Source organism: Dicentrarchus labrax, unplaced genomic scaffold (assembly GCF_905237075.1).
Source record: "Dicentrarchus labrax unplaced genomic scaffold, dlabrax2021, whole genome shotgun sequence".
NCBI lineage: Eukaryota > Metazoa > Chordata > Actinopteri > Moronidae > Dicentrarchus > Dicentrarchus labrax.
In genome coordinates, this window is record NW_026136722.1 from 1,952,411 (window position 1) to 1,976,912 (window position 24,502).

The window sequence follows — 24,502 nt, forward strand, 5'->3', positions numbered from 1 at the left end:
TTATGGCACAGCGGGCATCGCGTTGTTCCAGTTAATGCAAGAACTTGCAAGGTTTTGCAGAAAACAGAAGCTGAGGAATAAGCACTGCTGTATTCACACACACTGACATCATGTTATGCATGAAGAATTTCAACCAAAAAAATCAACCTATATGTTTTTTTCATGACGCAGAATACACAAAAAAATAACAGAAAAATGCCTTAAATGTGATGTAATGTAATCTACACACGTCAGTGCGTATTGAAAAGGTGTCTTACCTGAATGGTTTGAAAGTGAGAAGACATCTCCTCACCATAATGAAAAGCTCGGTGCTGGTCGCAATCATTTTCCACTCACACAGAAGGCGCCGGGTCTCCTTAACATTGTCCAACTCTGTGTGACAACCAGCTTTAAAACCATAACTTTCAACCAGTCCTGAAGCTTGACTGAGCGTGCGATGGGGAAACGGGCAACTTCCCAGCTCCGACAGTCCGCGTTGTGCTCCAACTTCAGCGGGAATCCTGCAGCAGCGGGTCGGTGGTCCTCCTTCAGGTACCGCAGAGGAATAAATAGCCTAGAACAAAAGTTAGGTGGCTGTCCTGTAATCAGCTATGACTGTATCCCTGTTAATGGTCCTGGAAATATAGCGGCATCGAGCGCAGTAACACAAGACTGTTGAGTTCCTTGAATTCCTTGAAACTGACTGACTCTCTCCTCATTGTATTAGTGGCTTTTTCCCTGTGGCTCGTTTACTGACAGCGCCATCTAATGACTTAAACCGGAAAACAGCATTTATTTTGGGTTTATTTAAAGAAAAACAGACCATGGATGAAGAGACAGACAATAATTTTTAAAAATGAGCCTCAATCTAGTATAAGTTAAAATGTTCGTATATATTGAAAAATGTAGGTGTTACTTGGTTGTGATAATGCTTAATGCTAAGAGGTGCTAAGATGCTATAAATCCTTCTCAGTGACTGAATATTCATCATGATATGAACTCTGGTCTGTCTGGGATTGCATAAATCTGATCCAATGGCAGATTATTTCAGCAAAACTATATAATATCAATCAATACCATCCATCATCGTCCTTACAAATACATTTAGCACCATTTTCAAACCTAATATTGTAGGCTACATTCATTTTTGAGGTTTGAGGACACATTTCAGCACCGTGGACAGCTCCGACTGGGAATCTGCAGACTGACAGCGGCTCAGCAGCGACACCCAGCGGTCTGAACACAGAATACACTGACAGGAGTGCAAAACATATAAACTGAGTTGAATTCAAAGGTAACACACTATTTTTCTAGGAAAAATAACTAATATTTATGGCTTTGAAAAGGTACTGAATAACGAGACAAAATACAAATAAATAAATGTAATGTAGGTAGTAATCAGGTAGATTTTTTCACCGATCAGTTTAACTTCATTTACATGGACATTTCATGTGAAATTTAAGACACAATACAGCAACAGTTTGAGGAAATATAGCACAACCACAAAGGGACTTTTCATTGTTGTTGGCCATTGTCTTGATTAGAAATACAAATGAAAGAAGACAAAAGAAATCAATGGCTTGACCTCAGTATACCCAGCGCGCCATTGTAAAGTCATCAGGGACAGGGTGAACATCGACTGACAGAAAAAAAAGGCATCCAGGGCCACATCCAGCATCCACCTAATGGACAGCAGGCAGCAGCATCCTCTGTTGCCATGGCAACTGTTTTCACTATGTCGGGCCTTGGCTCTCCCTGTTGCTGCTTTTGCCTCTTGGCCTGCAGCCCAGCGAGATAGGCTCAGCTGACATTACAAGCCGGGGCTGAGATTAAAAATGCACCAGTGGTCAGATCACATTCACTTACTGTCAAACGACAACATGACTGTGGTCTTCATCGGACAGACAGGCTGCACGGCTTCATTACAGCACCGAGTGACAGAAAACCTCAGCAACAGTATCAGTTAAAGAAAAGAGATTATTTCCGTGTGTGCTATATATACTAATTGATAAAGATATTCCATGTATTTAAAAGCAGTATTTTCCTTTGGCTGCACAAATGAGCAAAGCACCTAAAGATAAGCAAGCGTTCACTGGATCTGAGATAAGCTATCATACCCTTTCAATGATTCTAGTGCCACCTGTAGAGTTTAACCAAATACATCAACACCAGCATCGCCCTCTCAGGATAGCTCTCAAACTTTATCTTTATTTCTCTTTCATGTCCATGTCTTTTTTCATTTCCGCTTTTCTTATTTTTCTTGCCTGCCTCCAATCCTGAGTAGCCTAATTCTACTTGTTTATTTTTTCAGTTATCATTTCCAGCTTCTTGTTGACCTCTCCAGCACAGCAATAATCTACAATATTTATTATCATACTGACATATACTGCCTCACTGTTTTAGTCTCTCTCTCTCTCTCTCTCTCTCTCTCTCTCTCTCTCTCTCTCTCCCTCTCTCTCCCTCTCTCGCTCCCTCTCATCTCCTTCCACTGCAGTGTCTTTCTCCTTCCCACTGTTTGATTTGGACTCCCCCTGCTTTACTGAGCATTCACAGAAGCAAACGCCTAAGGACAAAGAACTCTTAAAAGTACTGCCTTGATACTAAACATCATATTTGTATTCAACGGGGAAAATATACATCTGAGAAAAGCAGAAGTGGAAAACACATGTGTTACGAATGTAACACATGAGCATTGTAGTTTTGATCAAAGTAGAAATAACTCCCAGTCACAGTGAATCTTGTGTTTTTAACTATCGTTTGTCTGCCAGGAATGTGGAAGAGAATCAGGGACTGAATCCTAAACAGGGCAGTTCTCAGTACATCAGCCCACATAACTTTAGTTCTTTGCTGAGCCTCACTCAGAGAAGCTCAAAGACAAATAACGTATTTAAGTATATTCAAAAGCTCCTGTCTCCAGTGCCCTTCTCTGGACTTGATTTTATAAGGAGTATGGTCTTTTTACAGCACAATGTTAGTAGTTTGTATGCCATATTAGTTATCGTAAATGTCTAACAGAGAGCAGAGTAACTGTTGTACTTTTAGCTAACTAACTAGCTATTTCTACCATTTACCTGTTTCTTTATCTAACTATTTCACCAGATAATTTCTTCTTTTTTTTCAAATACCCCACAGTCTACATGTACCCTCAGGCAACTGTATAAGTAGCGTATCCCCTGCAGTAAGAAGCTATCTTTATTTGTTTTAATTGCTTTTTTGTAGATTTTTACAGTACTTGTTGTTAATTGCATAGATGAGTTAATCTAATCTTAGTGAATTCACTCAACAAAATATGAATTTCTTCAAACACCTGAGGGCAAGGTGATTCAGTTGCATTGAAAAAGCTGCTAAACCTAAAACAATTGAACAAACTGACTGTATAGGCTGCTTAGGCACACCCTGTTTTGACTTTGTCTTTCATTCCTCTAAGCAGCTGCAGAACCACATCATTCAACATGTTTCAGTGCCATTCTTTTAAAACTGCAATTAAATGCCAGTTCCACACTGAGCCGCTCTGACTTTTTGGCCCTGACTGACTCTAACCGTGGACACTTGAAAGACAAGATTTTATTTAAATTCTTCATTCCCCTCTCTCCAGCATGCCACATTCCCCAGCTACACATGATGAGTTATTTCTCACAGAGGAGTCATCAGCACGTCTCTGCCTGCTCACTGATAGATCACCTGCTTTACATTGCTGTAAATGTTCATAACAGCCATTAACGTAACTGAAAGTGATGGCACGGCACTTGTGATGCTCTGATATTGGTGCAATAGTCTTAATGTTCATTTATACAGCTCCATCAAGGTTCAGAGGCATTAAAATCTAAATGGTTATGCGTGTCATAGCAACCAAAAGATGTGTGACATTCCACAAACTCCAGGGTCCAACAGAGACATCTATGAATCTTTATGATCAAGTCCTCTCTCTGCAGAGACTTTTGACACTAAAATATTAATGTAACAAAATATATACCAGCATACTTAGATTAATACTTAAATGTACTCTTCAAACAACACAGTTTCATAGTAGGTGTACTTGTATATATCCTGTGTGAGTGACAGTACCTGCAGAGTAGGTAAATATTATCAAAATCGCAATATGGCCAAGTGCAACATGAAAATCGCAAGAGCTTTAATGTTTTAGGTAAAATGTGTGACAAAGAGCATTATAATGAAGTACTGTAGTGCTGCAGAGGTGCCCTGGTGTATAAATCCAGATTTAATGAAACATGTTTGTTTGATACAGAACCCCAAAAACTTCACATCATCATGATTTTATTACTATTTTTTGGGATGAAAATTCAATTTGTGATGCAAACATTATCATTTCTACATAATCGTGAATTGCAATTGCAATATCTGTCAAATGAATCGCAATGGGATCTTTTTTTACCACATTGAGCAGCCCTACTGCAGAGCAGCGTCTCACAAGTCACTTTCAGAGTTTTTATTTGTCACCTTCACACCACACCACACAGCGTGAAAAGAGGTGCATCTGTTGAAATGTGGGACTTCTAAATCCAGGTGTGAGCTCACTTTTTTTTCAGAGGTTGGTGTATATAAACAGATCAAAGCTGAGTGAAAGGCAAACATTTCAGAAAAGCTGGATTCATGTTTCAGGCTGACTGCTGGCCAGGTATCACAGCCTTTCAAACATTATAGTTTCACCCATTACATTCAGAGAGAAATTCTGCACCTGGTACTACATTCATCTGACAGCTGTATTAATAAGCTACATAGCAGTTAATGATTTTGAATAATGAGCCGTTGAAAGTATTTAGAGGAGAAGTAAACAAAGTCTTACTTGAGGATATTCTTTGCACTGGCAGCCATCTCTGTAGAGGACAGTTTGTCGAGCAAGTGGCAAGTGATGAGAGAAGCTGGAGCCTTGTATCCAATTAGGATGGAGGGTTAGCCCTTGGGGTGTGCAGCATCTGTCCCAAAGTGTTAAGGGAGGAAGATGTCCAGAGAAAAATCTTCAAAGTCACTGCACAGTGGATGGGCCACAAACTCTTTAAACACTGTTTTCCTGCCATCACATAGTGTTTAATCTCAAAGTTGAGGAAATATCAAAAGAAGATAAAAGCCTCTGTGCTGCAAACAGTGTCTTGTGATTTATACCATAGTGGGAAGGCAAAAAACACACACACACACACACACAAAAGAAAAACACCAACCAATATGTTCAAGTTTGCAAGACGTGTAAAGTTAAAACAGCCTTGCCCATGTAGTGCATTCGTATCCCATATACAGTATACAGTATGTAAACATAAAGTCAAATATCACTAACTGGTTATCCAGTTAACATGTGATTGTCATTTGGAATCCCAAGTAAAGTGTAACCTAGTTGACAGTCTACAAATTCAGCCACATATTTATCTATAGATATATAGATAGGTATAGAGGTTGATCATCACTTGCATAATCTCTATAAAGACAGATTCTTCTAAAATATTGAGAGTTGCTAATTAAACTTGCCTTGTATACCATCAAGTAAAGAGAAGAACAGTTGCATTCATTCAGGTGTTAATCATATGTCAAATACCTTAGACCTTCCTCAGAACAATGATCTTTTAATGTTACAGTGCAACTCACAGTTGACTGGCAGCTGACTCTAACAAATAAAATAAATAGCGTTTGTAAAAATATATGGTTTGTAAAACTGCCCCTGCGCTTGTCCAGCCTTCCTGCTGTGCCACACAGTGGATATACAAAGCAGTTTCATTCATGTTGCAGACCAGAGCTGGCAGACTGCTCAGCAGTTCTTTTGCACAGATCTGATCTGACACATCAAAGACACAAAAACTTCTCCTGGAGGTTCAGAGCTGATCACTCTTCTCCCTCCACTACAGAATTAGTTTTCTGCTCCTCTTGTCTGTCTTCCACCCGAGGGAAAACGGATTGACAATAACCAAACACTAACAGAACTGAGCAGCACTGCTTTTCAACCCTTGCACGTATCTGAAAATATAATCTGGTAACCTTTGTGTTCCTTTTGTTTTCACTTTCCTCGGTTGCAGTCTGTCTTTGTTGTGACTCAATTCTTCACCTGTGCACATATGTGACTCACTAATCCGCCCTGACCTGCTGCCTGATTTTCCAGCTGCTCCACATCTCTAATTATTGTCTGGCTGACTGACTGGGTGTTGTTTGCCAGTGTGTGTCAAGGTTTCACTTGTGCCTGACTCAACCTGTTGGGAGTTAATCTGCCTACTCTTGCCAGTTTTCTTTAAATGAAAATATATGCAGAGTTCAGAGTGCATTGTGATCGCAATCAGATCAGTCAAGCCAAGCATTACCTCATTTACACCTGGCATTTAAATACATATATATAACATATATCACAATATGGTATCTGATTATGGAAAAATGCATATGAATCCATTGTCTGTTATTAACTGTTTATCCTTTAGGCAGGCTGGGGGCTGAGGTCAATACCAGCTAACTTTGGGTGAGAGGCAGGGTATGCCAGGTGTAAATGCATGGATAACATACTGGGACTGGAATGTGAATGGATGTGACTGGATCAGCTAGAGCACATTTAGAGAACATGTTGAAAGGTCACTCAATAAACCCTGCAAAAGCTTAATAATTACATGTTAAAATCCGAACATATCCAGATACAAATCACATGTTAATAACAGGTGTAAATGGTGCCTTAGCTCTTCAGATAAAAACTTGATTTCAAAATTTAACTACGCACTTATCTTGTTGTGACTTGTAACTTCCTCTCTTGCAAGATCACTGTGGTATTTGGAGATGTCTGGGCAGATATCTTTCCTATTGTATTAGCCTCCATTTTCTAGAGAACACAAGCAGATTACTTGCTTTTATCCTTTTAATCACATCCATCTTCTCCTCACAGTACAGCTCCTCTATGCTGCTTATTGTGCAACTGGAGAACATGTCTGTGGTTTTAAAATGTAGAGGGTGAAAGTAAAGTACAATCAATATATCTTAATGCAACTGTTGCTGCGATTTATCCACTAAGTCCTAAAATGTTTCACATCAATTATTTACAGGAAAACTGATTTGCTGTTAGCAAGACAACACAATAATTTGTAGTGTAGAAACAGGACTTTGGAAACCAGCCTATTATTCTTGTATTTTATTAATTTAATTATAACCTACACTGTTTCTCCTTTTGGCGTTACAGTCACAATCCAGGCCAAGCTGTGACAGCTCAACAAAACTCAGCTAAAACTCTTACAATTGTATCATTCCTCTCTGAAGAAAAACCCCAGCAAAACTCATTCTTGAACAAATAACAGACAATCTCTGGATAACAGAGGAGATTGACTGTTTTAAAAATTTAATCTAACAAACTCAAAGGCCATCTTGCTTCTTTGCCAAAACTGCTGTTAAGTCAGCGAAACCCTCAGTTCAGTCAGCCAACTCACGTGGAATATTTATTAAACAGTATAGCATATTTACATTTTGGCGTCTAGGCTCCGACCTCATCACTCCCCGCAGATATGTTTACATGAGATATTGGGGAGTGATGCGCAAATACCTTAACCCCCCAAAACAACACGGAAGGGATCCTGACACCATCAGTGAAACAATCTTCTATGTGTGGACCTTACACCGCCGCGGTGTGGCCATTCCCCTGAAGCACCATGGCCCCAGCAGAATACACTATCTAGTGGACTGCAATGTGTGGGTTTTGCCGTGTGGCTATTCCTTATGAGCACCTCAAGCCATGAGGGAATATACTACTTAGCAAAGTATTATGCAGGAACATTTCCCATATAGCAAAGATATAGATAGTCTAAACCCAGCAACTATCTGATATGCAAATATATGATTAATCAATTCAATTTGTATAGCACCAATTCATAACAGAAGTTATCTCAGGACACTCTCAAATAGAGAAGGTCTAGACCGACTCCTTATAACATTGTTTACAGAGACCCAACAGTACCATCATGAGCAAGCACTTGGCGACGGGGGCAAGGAAAAACTGCCTTTTAACAGGCAGAAACCTAGGACAGACCCTTCGGCTCCAGGTGGGTGGTCGTCTGCCTCGACCAGTTGGGGTGTCAGCAGATAAACATTTTAAATGCATTAAGGGGAGCAGGAGCTCATAAGTTTGCATGGCCAAAATCCCTTCTTGTGGAGCCTGACATTAGCCTTGGTAGATTGGTTGATGCGGGCAGATGGACAGCTGTGATTGTAGCTGAGCATCTTAGATGGTGAAGGGACAGCGTTCGCGTTAGGCCACAGCTCAGCAGACATCACACAGCTTAAGCAGAACCGGGATCTCGCCATGGGTTGCAACCAACGACAATGAACAAGGGAGCCAACCGATGGGTTGGAGCAATGATGCAGGGATTTCATCATAGAAGAGAAAGGACAAAATGTAGTGTTAGTCATAGCAATGAAATTTGAGTGTCTTGGTGAGATCTATCAGATTATGAGTGTGTCTAGAATATTGAGTACATGTGATGTGATCTTCTAAGGTTAAATCAGAGAAGGGAAGATTATGCTGAGGATTAAGATGAGATCTGCATGCATATTCATACCTGAGAAACCCGTAAAAGCCATTAACAGAACTTCTTCCAACATATCAATATAAATGAAAACACTTAATGCACCAGTGAATTGTGTGAGGAGTCTTATCGTTGCCTTGAGGAGCAGCTGAATGGAAGGATTTCCCAGAAGATTCCTGCTAGCATAGCTTTGATACTTGCATTTGAGGAGGTTAGGATCAAGTAAAACAATAAATGCAAAAACTGTAAATTATTTCCACTATGGCAGCTCCCAAAACGCCATAATATTTCTGGGACCATCTGCTGCCCCAAACGACAATTGGGTAGAGTTCATAAAGAGCAGTGAATGTAGAACTGTTTAAGGGACTGAATTTCTGTCGTCTGCAAACCACTCATTGTGAGAACCCCCCAAAACCAGAGAAAAGTGAAAACTAGGGGGAATCTGCATATTCCTTTTAGTCATTTAAAAGAAATGCTGGTCCATCATCAAATAGCAAAGACTAGAACCGCATATCTGTGCAACAGCCTTAGTCTAATATGCGGTATCTTAACATTTTAACAGATTTTAGCCAGACCCAGCAACGTGATATGGATGACCTTGAGGGAGAAAGCACATGCGAAGTTAGAGAAACTCTTCTAGAGAGAATGGGGCGACAGACCGGATTTGATGGCTGTTCTGATGCGAGAGACAGCTTGTCTTGTTGCAGAGACGCTTGCATGAACACACTATCAAGGGTTATGCGAAGAAATCCCAAACGCGCGAAGGGTCTACAGTTTCTTGGAAAGCGGTACTCCTAACTCCTGGAAAAGCTTCTGATACTCAGACCCTCAAAGAGGTCTTGTCCCAGCATCGAGACATCTCTGCAGTTTGCTCCAAAGATAGCAGACTAGTGATTTATAACCTGTAAAATGTCTACCGATAATGGCAGGACAACTATATACACCCCATCTAGTTTTGACTGAATCTGAATGTACATTGCAGCTTTGGCAGAGAAGGACTCACGATACTCCTAAAAGAGAGCCACCATAGAAGGACAAGTACTGATATTACAGCCAAAGTATCAAGCTCCTCTCTACGTTGCACACAACTTTGCATATGGAGTTTCTAAAGACGCCAAAGAGACACCGAGTTCTGACATCCTCCTATGGGAAATCTCCACAATTCGCAAATCTTTTGTAAGCATATCAGAACCACATTGAATAATAATAATAATGCTAATAATAGCCACAATTATAATTATTATCTTAATAACCATTACATTGCAATCATCATCATTACTACCATCAACAATCCATTATCAATATTTCTTTTATTTATTTATTTGTTGTTTATTTCCTTCCCCATCTATTTCTCTATAACTTCCATAAGCCTGTCAATATATACTTGTTCATGTGAATGTATTATTTTATTAATTGCTGAGTGAGAAACAGATTACCTGTTAGAATTTGACTCCTGAGGGAGTCAGGAATTGCTACTGCAGGGTTGCAGGAACCCAGAGCTCATTGTTGGAGCTGGGACTACAGTTCCCAGAATCCTGTGGGGTGTGACGTCAGCAGGCAGCAGACAGGTTGAGCGGTCTCACAGGTAGCAGAAGATGGCCCAGAAAGTTTACGACGCAACAGGCAGCAATACGGATGCAAGGCAACAGCGGCATTGACAGAGCAGAGGGAGACCTGGGAAATTGTGCAGTTTAAATAGACCGCCAGATTGGAAGGGAGCGCTTGGTTATTGATTATGGAATAAGGAAGGTCATGTGTGTAATCAGAACAGCTTGAGTTGACCTGTCTGAACTAGCTCGCAGGCTTCGCTCCATTTTTCCCAGCATTGCCCTGAAGTGGAGTCACATCTCCTTCCAGAGATAAGTGCCTTTTAAAAATGACACTTTAAACCAATAAACGGGCTGTTTTCAATGTGACTAAGAGAACCGTCAGAAACTATGATGTCTGTTTCGTTTGTTCCTTTAGTGAGGACAGCAATTTAAGCTCAAACCACGTTAAATGTTGCTATGAGTTGTAATCTGTAATCGATAGAGAGTAAATCTATCTAAAAGATTCAGAGAGGCTCTAATTAGAACTGATTAAAAAGAAGCATTTAGATATGAATGATTATCCTGAACCTGTTACAGTCATCTTAAACACTAAAACCACCCCATTCTCAATAAAATATAAGGCTCTTATTTTCCAGACTTCTAGTTTGGCATTTTTATTTGAAACTGCTGAACTCGTATTCTCAGTTTCTCATTTCCTGAACCTACCAAAGGAGGGCACAGACACAGCTCATTGTCTAGGGCAAGGGTCAGATTCAGATGGAAACAACAACACCGACCTGGAAAACCTTTAAAACCTTTAAAAATATTCATGTAGCCTCTGGGTTTAAAATACGGAGACACAGAATCGTTAAGACTACATGGTGAACAGATTGCTCTTTGGAGTAAAGGGGAACAAAACTTGTTAAATCCAAGTTACTAATTAAGTATTAAACATATCAGATTAGTAATTGTTTGATAATAGACTGTATATTTGCTAAAAAATGTTGTTTTATGACTTTTTATAGCAAAAAATAATAGTCAAATAGAATAACTAATATTTTTGTGAGCCAGAATTAAGTGTAAGCTTAAAAAGATATACATAAACATATGTATAAAACATGAAAGTAGAGACAATTTTCAACAAAAAAAACCCCAATCTGTATGAATTGGAGTGTTGGGAAAAAATAACCCTTCAGTTATTTTATCTTCATGGGGGCTTAAATGATGGCATGAAACAAAACAATCCTCTCTTCCTCATGTTTCTCAACAGTAATTCCTTCTAGGGCATGTCTACTCATGCTCGAGTGAAAACCTGACACCACACGATCTGGAGTTTCTTTTCAAATGCAGAGGATGTGCTCGCTGAGTGTTCTTCCACACAACACATCCTCTAGAGCTCCAACACATTAAATGAAGCCAAACCCAAACAGAAGCACCAGAGAAAGCTACAGTGGATGAAAGACATTTATGAGAGCGCCATGGTGAGTACAGACAGCTTGTTTTACCTCATGTAGTAGTTCACCAGGTTTTGCTTTCATCTGACTCATCTAATGAGATAAATATTGATTTTAATACAGATCAAAGTGATGAGTTTCTACTCTGGTGTGAGGGCACGGCATGTTTATGGCTGGGTTTCCATCATCTGGTTCATTTCGGCAGTCAGGATCGCTGGTGAGGCTTTGTTTTGTGCATGAAAAGACATGTTTATCAGAACATTTTTTGTAAGTTAGTGTTAAAGGTTGCAGCTCATGCACGGCGTTGGTGCATATTATTGTATTATGGTTGTACACTTTTTTATGATGTAAGAAAAAAGACATGTTGTAGCTCTTAAAGGACAAGTGTGTACTGAAAACAAGAATTGTTGTGTTCCTCTTTTGGATCCTTGCTTTTGTTTGTAAAACTGAAACATTACAGAAAAAAAAACATAAATCCTATATAACGTTGTGAATTCAAATTCCTAAAAAACACAGCTCCCCACAACAGCTACATGTGACAAAGTCAGTCTGTAACTGCTAGCTAACAGAGCACGTGTTAACAATAGAAAGGTTTCATGACATTGTGTGACAAAGTGTTTTGAATGAAGTTTTAAAAGTATTTACACATATAACTTACAAATAGTCTCCAAGGCAGAAGTGTGTCAGAAATATGTTCAGCAGCAACATGTATCCAGCACTGTCCATCCTGCTTGTCTGTGTTCAACTGAAGAATGGACCCTGACCTGTTGGCAGCACATAACATGAACCAATGCAAAAAAAAGAGACGTTTTTAATGTTTTAACTTATTAAGCTTATCTAACTAACTAACATATTACTTTTTAATAACTATATAATTACTAATATATCTTTGAAGGCGGCACTCAGCTGCAAAACTTTAATCTACCTAAGTTGCTTTTACAGTAAAACAAACAAGGTATCGTGTGTCAAGTTGTGAGTTTGTTATGTGCTGGTAGGTGGATTGCTTCCCCATTTCCAGTTTTTGTGTTAACCTAAGCTAACTGGCTGCATATCGTACAGGCATGAGAGTGGTATAAGATATCTTATTATCTAACTTTTGGCAATAAAGTGAATAAGAGTATTTCCAAAAAAGGCTACTATTCCTTTGAGATAACCCTAAAACTATTTTACCCAACTAAAGTGGCCCCAAATCTAAATCACGTGTAACTCAGAAACTGAATACCTACAGATTATTACTCACAGAATGATTATACCAAATAATATATATGAGCTTATGTTCTTTAACCTCGTCATCCCTCTCTCTGATAATTCAGTCAGTGAAGATGTGCCCCTGCAGACCGTTTCCGAGGTGGTGGCACAGTGCGGAGAAAATGTGACACTGCCATGTGGGGTCACCATGCAAAGCCAGTTGGATATTAAATTATTTTCCTGGGTGCGTGGAAATAAATTGTGTACATACGAGGACAGTCAGCTTGACCCTGAGGTTCTGTGTGAAAGCACGGAAGACACTCCCAACCACAGACTCAGTATGACTCTACTAAATGTGATGCCAGTCGACCAGGGAGAGTACTTCTGCAAACTACGTTCCAAAGTGGGTGTAGGTTTTGCCAAAACTTTAGTTACAGTACAAGGTGAGATGACTTTTAATATTTAATATTTTCTTTTTATTTATTGCTGTCTTCTTTTATCTTTCTAAAAGTCTTTGATCTTTACAGACTGCTTTGAAAATTCTAAGTCCTACATCCAAAAGACTCATGCTACGTGCCAGTTCAGGGGAGTTTACCCCAGTGGCACCGTCCACTGGTTCCAGGGAGATGTTAACTTAACAGACTCTGCCATCACACAGGAAGAGGAGGACCAGTATGGACGGTACGATGTCATGAGTACAATAGATGTCCAGAAAGGAAAAAGCGAGCCCTACAGATGCTCACTGTGGATACCTTCTGTCGGGAAGAATCTGCACGCTCAAGAGCTACCTATGGTTAAGGCACTGGAGTCATCAGGAAGCATGGTGAGAGTGCAATGGATCTGTATAATGGTGGAAATCATGGTGGTGAAATTTATGAAATAAAGGAAACCAACGGGTAGATGATTTTGTTAGACAGCATTTGGAAAAGTTGAAATATGAAAATAATAAAAACAGAAATGAAAATGAGCCAATGATTGAAGCAGGGAATTATTGGGGATTAGGTGTTCTAGACTTTATGTTTTATCCAACGCAGGCACAGATCAGCATTTAGTGTATGTGCAGTCTAAGAGTGTGTGTGCTTGAGAGGGAGAGCATGTTTTAATTCAGAATGTCAGTCACTGATATTATTCAATGATATTATGCAATGAGTGTGAACTTTGAGAGGAGAGAGAACTTTCACTGATTAAACGATTTACAGTTAACCTATTTCATATTTCATATTCAATCTTGTTTCACTTGTGGTATTAAACCTTCACTTCATCCTGGTGGCCAGAGGGAGGCAGTCTTCACATACAAGAATCCTAACTGATTTACTGCTTTTACTCAACTCTTGCATTGTGTAAATGTAGAGGAGAGGTCCATTCAGTACTCTAAATTCATTCCAAATACATGTTCACCGAAGGAGAGGAAACGTGCCCACTTTAGTACTTAGGCAACAAAAGAAAAAAAAAGGATTTAAGATCCTTTATGCAGACATGATTTATGTGAGTGGCTTATCAGTTAACTGAAGGGCAACAGGCACATCTAAAATCTACAATACAGGGATCAAATAAACAGATTAGGGACACAATGATTATAATAAATTGATTGATTGTATGATTATCTTTTTTTGTTTTGTTTACCATTTTCCAAGATGTTTTTGAAATTCAGCTACTGTTGATCTATACAAAATGTTGTATAGTATATTGAGGGATGTTTGGTTTTTAAAATCTGCTTTGTAATTATTCTCAATAAAAGTGTAAAATATAACACATTTCATGCAGGTATGCTTTGTGATAATATGTCATATAAACCCCTCCTACAAAAGAACTAAGTGAGCACTGTTAATGTGTGAACACCGGCTCTTCTGACTAGATGTGTTGGCTCATGTATGGTGAGACTGTGTGTCTGTGATAAGTTTATTTTGTTATACAAGTTCAGACATCTGTATACTCCTCACTGTACGTCACTGCAATTGTTGCTGCCTTCAGAGATGTTCAGGCATGCAGTCCTTCAGGCAAACCACAGTGTTGCCACAGTATCTCACCTGGTAGAGCGGGCACCCCGCATGTACAAACGCCAGGTCAAGTAAAGGTGACCACAAAACTGCTGAATGTGCTTTGTAATTTCTCTGCTCGGTGGTGCAAGTCTCAAATTACGGCCAGATTATGCTCAAGTGGGTGTTAAGTAAACAGTAACGAATGGTCTGTTTTGTTTTCTTTGCCACTTTATTGGTATGCATTTCATCAGATATTACCATCCAAATTCGGAAGATCTGATAAAGTCTTGTGTATGAGTGGTACAACATTCAGTGGATACTTTACATTTAAGTGCAAGAGATGAGCCACTGAGATAAAATTGCGGTAAATATAAATATCCTAAGCCTAGCAAGCAAGGGCATGTGCAGGTATTGTGTTGCACAATTACGTTTTCATGTGTGGTTTTCATAACTGCAAAGGTGGTTATTAGAAACAAAGCCATTAAAAGAAACCTAAACACAAGGCTCAAACTGAAGAAAGTAAAAACCGACGCATGCAACACAGGTAACTGCATTAAATTCAATGTATGTTGTATGCATGAGAATATAAAATGTGCTTCTTTAACCTGCTGCTCCACAGAGTCAGAAAAACAATAGATTCCCAGCCCCAGGACTTTTGACTTGGTAAACCAAGCTACTGGAGCAGGAGAGGCAGTTAAGAGGCAAGAGAACATGACCTGAGGAGACCCCGCTGAGAGCAGATACACACTACAGATTAGTTACTAAGGACAGAACACAGAGACTGGATTTATTTGCTCTCGTAGAGCGACACCACAGATTGATTAAGGCTCTTTGGAGATCAAGAGACAGGCGAGCAGGCAATAGATCTTTTCAATAAATGTGAGTGTTTAAGTGCAGTGTGTGTTTGTGTCTGTGTGTCCGTGTGTGTGTGTGCATGTAACATGTGTTTACCCTCACTGTTAGAAAACAAAATATATAACCTTTAGTCATTTAGGCCTAATATGTCAATGGCACACTCATATAATGGTACATTCTATATGACCATACATGTAGAAATGCACAGAGTTTATCTCTATGAATCCTTAAAGGAATAGTTTGACATTTAGGGAAATATGATTCACTTTCTTGCCCAGAGTTAGATGAGAGGTTTGATATCACTCTCATGCCTGTACAGTCATTATGTAGGTATTACCAGGAGCTGGTTAGCTTAGCTTAGTAAACCATGCTACTGCTGGCTTAGTGTAGCACGTTGAGCTTTTTAATTGTTGTCACCCAGCTGATATCAGTGATACACCTGCACCATAATTATTGGGTGGCAGCGTTCAGACATCCAGCGAAAGTGCTACTAATATTACTAAGGACTACTGCTACATAAGTGTCTATGAATGTGTCTATAAGAAATTGTGCAATATTTTTATTTGTAATATATTTCAGCAGTTGCGGTGCATTTTAAAGTTTTGACTGTGGCGTTTGCACAAAGACTAAACAACTGGTTGTTTACTCTGGTTTTTGTTTCAACAAACAAGATATAACATGTTTTTTTTGTGAGGTGGTGGTAAGTGGGTTTGTTCATTTTGGACAGTGCCAGCCTTGCTGTTTCCTCCTGTTCCCAGTCTTTATGCTTTGCTAAGATAACTAGATGCTGGCTGTAGCTTCTTCTACTGTTGTGATTGTTATCATTCTTCTCATCTATCTCTCAGCCAGAAAATAAATATGAGTGTCTCCAATAATGTGAATGTTTATCTTTCATAACAGCAACAATATTCATAAACTGCGGTAAACAAAACGTTTTGTGTAGAAAATAGGGGCTGTTTTATCTTAATGGGAACAGTTAAGTTATTTAAAATAAAAAAACTCTAATCTGTGACATTCATGTGCAAATAACTGTTTGTCTATTTCAAGTAGAGGATATTAACCTGCCTGATGCTTCTCCTGATGTGTCATAAATAATGAAATAATCTGTTAATTACAAGAGCCAACTGTAGGTGTATGTTTGCAAAACACTGTCATCTACAAACCGATCATTTGTGAAACAAAACACCTTTTGCCCTGAGTTTGAAACATTAGTCATCCCCAAGATGTTTCCAGGCTTTGCTGTCCCTCAACCTTCAGGTCTGAATTGATTCTTCTCCTATCTAGATAAAACACTGTTGCCATGGTGAACTGAAGCTGCTGAAGCCTCACATACAGACAATTTATTGGCTTTTGTTTTTCTTCTTTTGGTGGAGAAAATGGTTCTTCTGAAAGAGGAGCAATTAGATATGTTTGGCTTTCAAAGGCACTCTACAAGGAGCAATCCCATTCTTCATCAAACAGACGTCAGTCTCATCTGGGATAAATTACATTTGCTTTTAGTTGAAGTTGTGTGTTGGAGTTCAATGGGCAGTACCTGGAAATATAGGGGGGTTGTAGTTTCATACGGAGCACTTCATGTATCTGGGGAAGCATCAATCAGAAAAGCAATTCTATCAATAAATTACCTAATTTATTGAAATGTCTTTTGACACCAGTGTGTTTACTCAAACTACATTCTAAGGTAACAAAAATACAACGATTCTTATTTTCAGGTGATTATAAACTTCAAAACATGAATATTATATTCCATTTCTGCTAATAGATACTCCTAAATATTACACACCAGACCTCTAAGGGTAGACATATTTCATGTTTCTGTTAACTTTAACTCTCTGCAGAGGAAACAGCATGCAGTTGAACAATCCAAACTTTGTCAGACACTGTATAAGAACATGCACACACACACACACACACACACACACACACACACACACACACACACACAAATACCTGCCGAGAGCTGTTGGGTAGGCGGTGGATTTCGCCCAGGCCAGTTTTCTTTTCAACGTGACAATTCAGCCATGTGTAACACTTCATGTTTATAAGCAAAGCTCGACAGGCACAATGACGCAAATCAATTATTTCATGTAATTATTTCATGTAGCAGATCATTTCCTGCTAATAAGGAGAAAAAAAGTAGAAGAAATAACAGAAAATGAAAGTTTTATAAAGTAAAACTTACATATATTTTGATTGCACAGTGAAAATTGTGAGAGGACCCATGAACCTCTCTCACCCTCAGAAGCTGCTTTTTGTCGTTGGCTACATCTGTTCTTATGTGCAACAAATGATTAACAATCAGTTAAGTAATTCCCACATTGTCCTGTTAGCCAGATATTCTTTCAACTTTAGATTTATATGCACAAGACAGGCAGCTCAGGGACACACGTGTCCCCCGGCTGCTAAAGTGGCGAGATGCGATGACATGATAATGGTCACAGGACTGAATGAACCCATCCCTGAGTTCACAGCTCCTCTTTACCCCTATTCTCACATGAGTGGAAAGTGGAGCTGTTACCTATCCCTTCATTAGCTCTCTTTCACATATACAGCACATAGCTTATATACGTGTTCTAGATAAACTGGGTCTTCTTAAGTTACATCTCACATGATTTAAGAGAGTCACTGTACACAAACATCATTTTCTTTCTTGATATGCAAACACTAACCACTGACAGACAAATTAGATCATGCAACATAAAGACCTGACCGTATACTTAAGATGGACAGCTATTGTTGAAGTGCTGCGTCTTCCCTGCAGCAGTCTGCCTTAGTTTATCAGCTGTAGGCAATGTCTTATTTCTTAAATGTAAATTTTCATTTCTTCACTTCATTTTTTGTCACTTGCAATAAAAACAGAAATGGTTGAAAATCTGTTAATGCTAATATTAACAAAATAAACAGTTCTGATTGCCTTGGCAATAAAGTGCCACCACAGATGTATTATAATAACTAGGTACCGGATGCCAAAGATGGCACCAATTCCCTCCAATGAGAATTGCTCGCCTGGCGCATATACCAAAAAAGTTTTCCTGGGTACGCAGTCCACCGAATGTATGCAGTAGTGTTTCTCCCACAGGGCCCGCCTATGAGTTCATGAGTTTCACAGATCAAAAACGTTATAACAGAAGGAGTCAAAACAGTTCATAATTTGAGGTATGTTCTGTTCTTTTCGTGAAAGAGTTAATCAGGTTTCAGGTAAGATATGTCGTTTATTTATATTATTACATCGCCTCTTTCACTCTGTCTGTTGTGAAAAGGGTTTATGTTTCTGTAATGTTTGACATTAATCTAATTTAATGTTATCACCATAACAGCTGCAATTTTATGAGTCATAGTGACAATTTAGATGTGTAAGTGGGAAGATGAATGGTGACCTGTAATCAGGAAATGTTTTAAATTGACAGCAAAAGTGGAGCCCCGCCATAGGAGCGCCGTCAAAAGAAAAAAAAACAAAAACGAACATCAAACATTTAACAGTTATATAACCTTCCAATTATTTTATGTAACTGTGGTTTTCCAGGTTCCTCCTCTTCACTCTGATCCCCTAGTATTCATCCATCTGTGGCTACCACCACATACAGTACATACATCCATGACTACACTGACTGTATACACCCTCACAAGGTTTGCAGCAAAGATCTTGGAAGATCTTGCAATATTATAATAAAGTAATGAAGAAAGCAACATCTAATAGATAAATAACTGTATTAAATAAAATTAGAAGGCCCTTTTTAATAATGTTTACTGTCTATGATTTATGCAGTGACAATACAGAACAATAATTTATTTAACTTCCTTGGGCAATACTGTGTTATTACAGCACTTCTATTCACCCTCTGTCTGACTCTGTTCGAGCTCCTGCGCCACCTCCCGAGTATCCCTGCCTGCTTCGATTGGTCAGCTCCCACAAGCCTGAGCAGGCACTGCCCACATGTAGCTATAGCGATACCTTCAGGGAATTTATAACAAGTGGATTTTTCATACAGCAGCAACACACATAAGAATAACAACAAAGCTAACGCCAGCTCAGATGTCGGGAGTAGATTTCTATGTTGGTTTTTGCAGCAAACAACATAGAAATTGACCTGGTTTGCTCGTACCTTCCACATGTTAGTGTTCCCGGAGTCGTGTAAGTCAGAAAACAACAATGGCGGACAGCAAGGTAGATTCCCTTGGTTTCAGTAGGTGGAACTGGACTGCCAACTTTCTCTGATATCATAGATTTATAATTAGATGGAAGAAAAGTCTGAAAACAAATGATGCAGGTCAGGCAGTGGAGGAGCAGTGTTTTCTGGTGTAGACAGTAACTAACTGAAGGTTGACTTTTTTTTTTGGCATTGTTGAGACTTTTTATGCATAAAAAATCTTTAGGAGACACTAAAGCACCGAGATAACCCACAAAAGCATAATATGGCCTCTTTAACTATGTCTGCAGTATAGGTTTTCAAATTAATTAAGATTCTGTCAATTGTTCCATTTTGATATATTTTTATCATGTTTTAACATGTTTCATTACATAATGGGGATTGTATTGTAACTGCGCAGTATCTCTGTTTGTATAGTATATGTATGTAGTATATGTGCAAATGTTGATATATGCTGTATTTTCAGTCCGTGTCCAAGGAAGGGTAGCTGTTGCCAAGGTGCTGAGGATCCATATCAACTTATTTTTCTATGAAAATCATTTAAATGTTTATTTCATCTCAAGGTCTACTCTGGTGAAACTTATTTAGTGGAGAAAGGGATACAGAAGACAAAGAGTAGGATAATACATACATAAACATGCAGAGATCAAACCATTGTGTGGTACTCAAGCTCATAGTTTAATCAAACGGCGGCATGAACTCTGTATTTCAGTGCAGTGACTGGTGCATTAGAGAAAAGATTGACAGAAAGAGGTTTCTATAAATATCCGTTTGAAAACAAATACTTTAAGATCCAGTACATCACGTCTCTGTCTGCTTGTTGAGTAACATTGTTATGTATATATATAATAGACCTACATGTGCTTATTTCAGCTCTCAACAATTACTTTCTGTTTGCTACACTAAGAGGTAAATCAACTCAATGCTCACAGTCATAGTTAAAGGTGAGTGCGTAGGCCACAGCTCGGCTGTTTCCAGACGGTCACACCCAAATGCCATCTACTGATAATGCAAGTTTATACATTTGCCCCCTCTACACAGCTGCAGTCAGTTGCAGAGTAGTGGCAATGAGGGGAAAATTAAGACTGTAAAACAATGCATAGAATTAAATCCTCACGAAACTGCTGCTTCACCTTGAGTAACACCACCAGATAAAAGCCAGGTGTGCTGGTTCCACTGGAGTCTACAGTCCCATTGGTAGACACGGCTGGTCACATTACTATCCATTATCTCGCTGCATTACACAGTCAAACAAAGCCTCCGGTCATGTGCCTTAGAACCCAAACACTGAAACCAACCACTACGTCCTCTCAATGAGGTTCATGACACTTAAGAGTTTTCACACTTCCGCCTCAGAGACAGTGGGCAGTGTGTGTGTGTGTGTGTGTAAAGCTAGAGATGGAGTGTATCCCTTTGTGCGGGCAGTCTACAGCTGGCAGCCCACTAACATTGGGATCTATAAAGAGTAGTGTAAAATACATAAATGAATCAACAACTTGTGAAATAATTAAATGAATGAATAACTTGTTATTATGAATTATAGCTTCATCAATTATTTCTGTATGATTTTCATTGGATATCATTTTTATTTCATTATAAATTCAAAATGCCATTTTTAACAATCACTGTTTAGTTTGTCCATTCTAGGCTACTGTAGAAACATGGTGGTTCAGACATGGCGGACCCAATGGAAAATAATCTAATAATTTATGCTTTATTATTGTTATTATTACTAGGCCTAATAGTAGGCATATCATCTGCATTTTTTACAGGAGCTTGCAGGTAGGCGTTGTTAATGTGAGACCTGAGCCTGCTTTGCCTTGCAAAGATCCTCAATTCTTGGCGCAATGTCTCATAAACATAGCCTCAAATCATCCTCGATTTGTGCACAATTGCGGTATTTCGTTTTGAGTGCAGTCATTTTTGAGAATCCTGCCTCACACAAATATGTCAACGCGAAAGGGAGGAGAATCTTCAAGGCGACGTCACAGAGTATTTCTGCATCAATGCTGCCCAGAATGACGACAGAGGGCAGGAGGTAAAGAGTTCCTTCAGCCTTTAGGGGCTAATCAGTCGGGACTTAGGCACGATCTTTAATACAACGAACAAAATAACGATTTTGCAGGCAATGCAGATTTTATTTTAAGGCTTAACGATTGTAGTCCTTTGTCAGTGAGTGAGTGTGTGTGTGTGTGTGTGTGTGTGTGTGTGTGTGTGTGTCTTATGGTGCTATCCATTTGTCTCGTAAATCCCCTACCCGAGTTGCTCTGCCGCGAGAACGTGGCGTAATTGCCTGGCTTGTACCACGTATAGCGTTCCATTTGTCTTTGGGCATTACGAGTCTGAAAGAACATGGACGCCACCGGTGCAGCAGCTGAGTTGTTATTGTTTGTGGCTCATCTAAACAAGCTCAATGTGAAATAATAATGTTTTTCTACAGAAACCCTAACATTTCAAATAATTCCAATTCTTACATTTCAATAATATTTTGCCATTTTCGCCTATTTCAATTTCAACAAGTGCTGTGGCGTTTGTCTCGAGCCACCAGGAGCCACCAGTCAGCTACATTAGCCTATTTAGCAAACCAGCTCGAAATTAAAACTTTACATTGTATTGCACGCACAGCAACACCGTGCAATGCATGCATTGGTGACCAGACTAAAGCAGCAATGTAAACAAGTGTGTAAGAGCATTTAAAATCGACATTAAAACGACCAACGTAGTACAAAGCTAGCATGTGCAGCCCTATTAAAGCTACATTAAAAAATACAGTAGCTGTTTGACGTTGTTGTTGCTCTAGCTAGCGGGCTCTAAACTGCTAAATCTGGTAGCATGGTTGCTAATGAGGCAGGTTGAGTGTGATTGGCTGGAAATAAGAGCGGTGAGCACCATGGTTATGAAAAGTTGAATTATAAAATAAAAAGTGGCATTAAATAATTTAGAAATTAAAATATTACTGTCTTGGGTGTTAGCATAATTTTTAGCTAAATGAACCAAATACATTAATAAATAGTATTTTTGCATTAAGCTGGTAGAAATCAATACTATTCATGAATATCAGTCACGTGACCTTTTACGTCATCCGCTCTTTTCCCAGATTACTAGCGCCATCTTGAGTATCTACAGAGTACCGGCATAGACAGTACTGACAAGCAATAGCTAGTTTGCTACGATTTACGGATTCGTATACAGTAAATGGCTACGAAAGACAACATTTCGCACCTCGACTGCCATGAAAAGAAACGCTACTTTCAAAAAATATCGTTAGGCTACCAACGTTATAGTGTAAACAGATTAGCTAACCACTTGCTAATGTCACCAGTCTTAGGAGCACTTGAATAATATCGGTGAGATATGTGATAAATAACGTTACAGGACGGAGAGCAGAGGGGAGGCTATGGCATTAACTCATTTACACTAAAACCATTAAAAGCACACACACACAAAAAGAGATGGTGGTGTTTTCGGGCTATAATCTTAAACTGGTTCTAAACTTGAACAACATCCTCAGCTAACGTTAATGACTGATGTGAACACGTTTTTATTAAACGATAAACTGACATTTGACGCTAGACTCATGCTGTTAGACACAGTATATAAACCAATTCACACTGATTGCTTAATTAATACTGTTTGGAAAGATTTGTATGTTATCATCTTTAATTAAATTTGGCGATTAGCGACAGCGAGCAGCTAGCGTTAGCTCGCTAACAATATATTTATATCATCTCACTACAGACAAAATGAGCACTGCACAGACGAGTGTTTGCAGTTGGTGTCCAACGGTGTCACCACCCCTGCTCTCTCCCGGCAGCTGATGTGTGGCTGTCAGAAAGCCTGACCCCGCTGCGCTTCATTCAACCACATTGTAGTAACGCAAATAACGTGCCACTTTACATTCTCAGTGTCTCAACGGTAACGGCGTTGCAACAATGGGAAAAATAATTAATTAGATTACTCCGTTACTGAAAAAATAACGCTGTTAGTAACGCTGTTATACTTAAACGCCGTTATACTTGAACGCCGTTACTCCCAACACTGTTTGCAACAGACTTGGCGATCTCGCCGAAGGTACTCAACATGGCGGCAGACAAGTTAGAATGTGAGTGACGTCAGGTGATATTCATGAATAGGTTTCTTTAGTACTGCAATAGTACAATAGTATAGAATACAACAATGGAAAGCCTTGTTGTTCTAAGAATATATTCATAAAAAACCAGTATCAATATGGCATCCTATGTGAATATTGTTGATTGGATTAATATATTCATATTTGTTTTACATATTTATTTTTTTAAATGATAAAATAAGAAAAAAATGTGAGTATTGGCAGTGCCTTGCTCCAGTTCAGTCACACTGATGCAAATTTAAGGTTCAAGATTCAAGGTTGCTGAATGCCTGGAGTTATCTACAGTGCTTGAAGAATGAGTTCACCTTGAAGAGGGTCTTGAGAGGCACAACGCAAACCCAGGGCCTTCAAAACAACAGATGAGAGAATATGTTTATCTTGCACAGGGCAGAATGTGCTTTGAGATGTAAAACAGACAAGACATCTATGTAGTAATTCTTGGTAGGTCCCAATGGGAATTATTACTCAACATTCCCCTAAGGTATATTGCATAAGTTGTCAGTGGAGGACTCTGGTGAGTGGGTCACTGAGATCATTTCAAATTTGTTACACGCTGCATTACCCAGACTTCACAGGAGGTTCAGGGTAAGAGATGGACTGAATGCCTGACTAAATAAGTTGGATTCACAAAAGTACCATCACTTGTCTCCATGGTAATGTTTTGGAGCTAGTGGATATATATTCTCAATCATCTCCTTAGACTGTAAAGCTGTCAGCGTTACTACTTCCATGTGACCACAATAGATTTG

The 24,502-nt window shown here is 39.1% G+C and overlaps 2 protein-coding genes across 2 annotated transcripts in view; one reads left to right on the top strand and one right to left on the bottom strand.

Moving 5' to 3' along the window:
• LOC127356897 (alpha-1,6-mannosylglycoprotein 6-beta-N-acetylglucosaminyltransferase B-like) overlaps positions 1-10,053 on the bottom strand; it is a 61,686-nt gene extending 51,633 nt beyond the window's left edge. The window contains exons 1-3 of the mRNA XM_051388967.1: positions 5,962-10,053; positions 4,784-4,913; positions 258-553 (exon numbers count right to left, since the gene is read on the bottom strand). Coding sequence (XP_051244927.1) covers positions 258-553; positions 4,784-4,913; positions 5,962-6,038 — 503 coding nt within the window. The 5' untranslated portion in view covers positions 6,039-10,053. The remainder of the gene's footprint in view (positions 1-257; positions 554-4,783; positions 4,914-5,961) is intronic.
• A 91-nt stretch (positions 10,054-10,144) lies between these two features.
• LOC127356900 (uncharacterized) lies at positions 10,145-14,392 on the top strand. The gene is made up of 4 exons (XM_051388971.1): positions 10,145-11,481; positions 11,578-11,671; positions 12,768-13,085; positions 13,170-14,392. The coding sequence occupies exons 1-4, from the start codon at positions 11,455-11,457 to the stop codon at positions 13,523-13,525; spliced, it is 795 nt and encodes a 264-aa protein (XP_051244931.1). The 5' UTR covers positions 10,145-11,454; the 3' UTR covers positions 13,526-14,392.
• Positions 14,393-24,502: the final 10,110 nt, after the last annotated feature.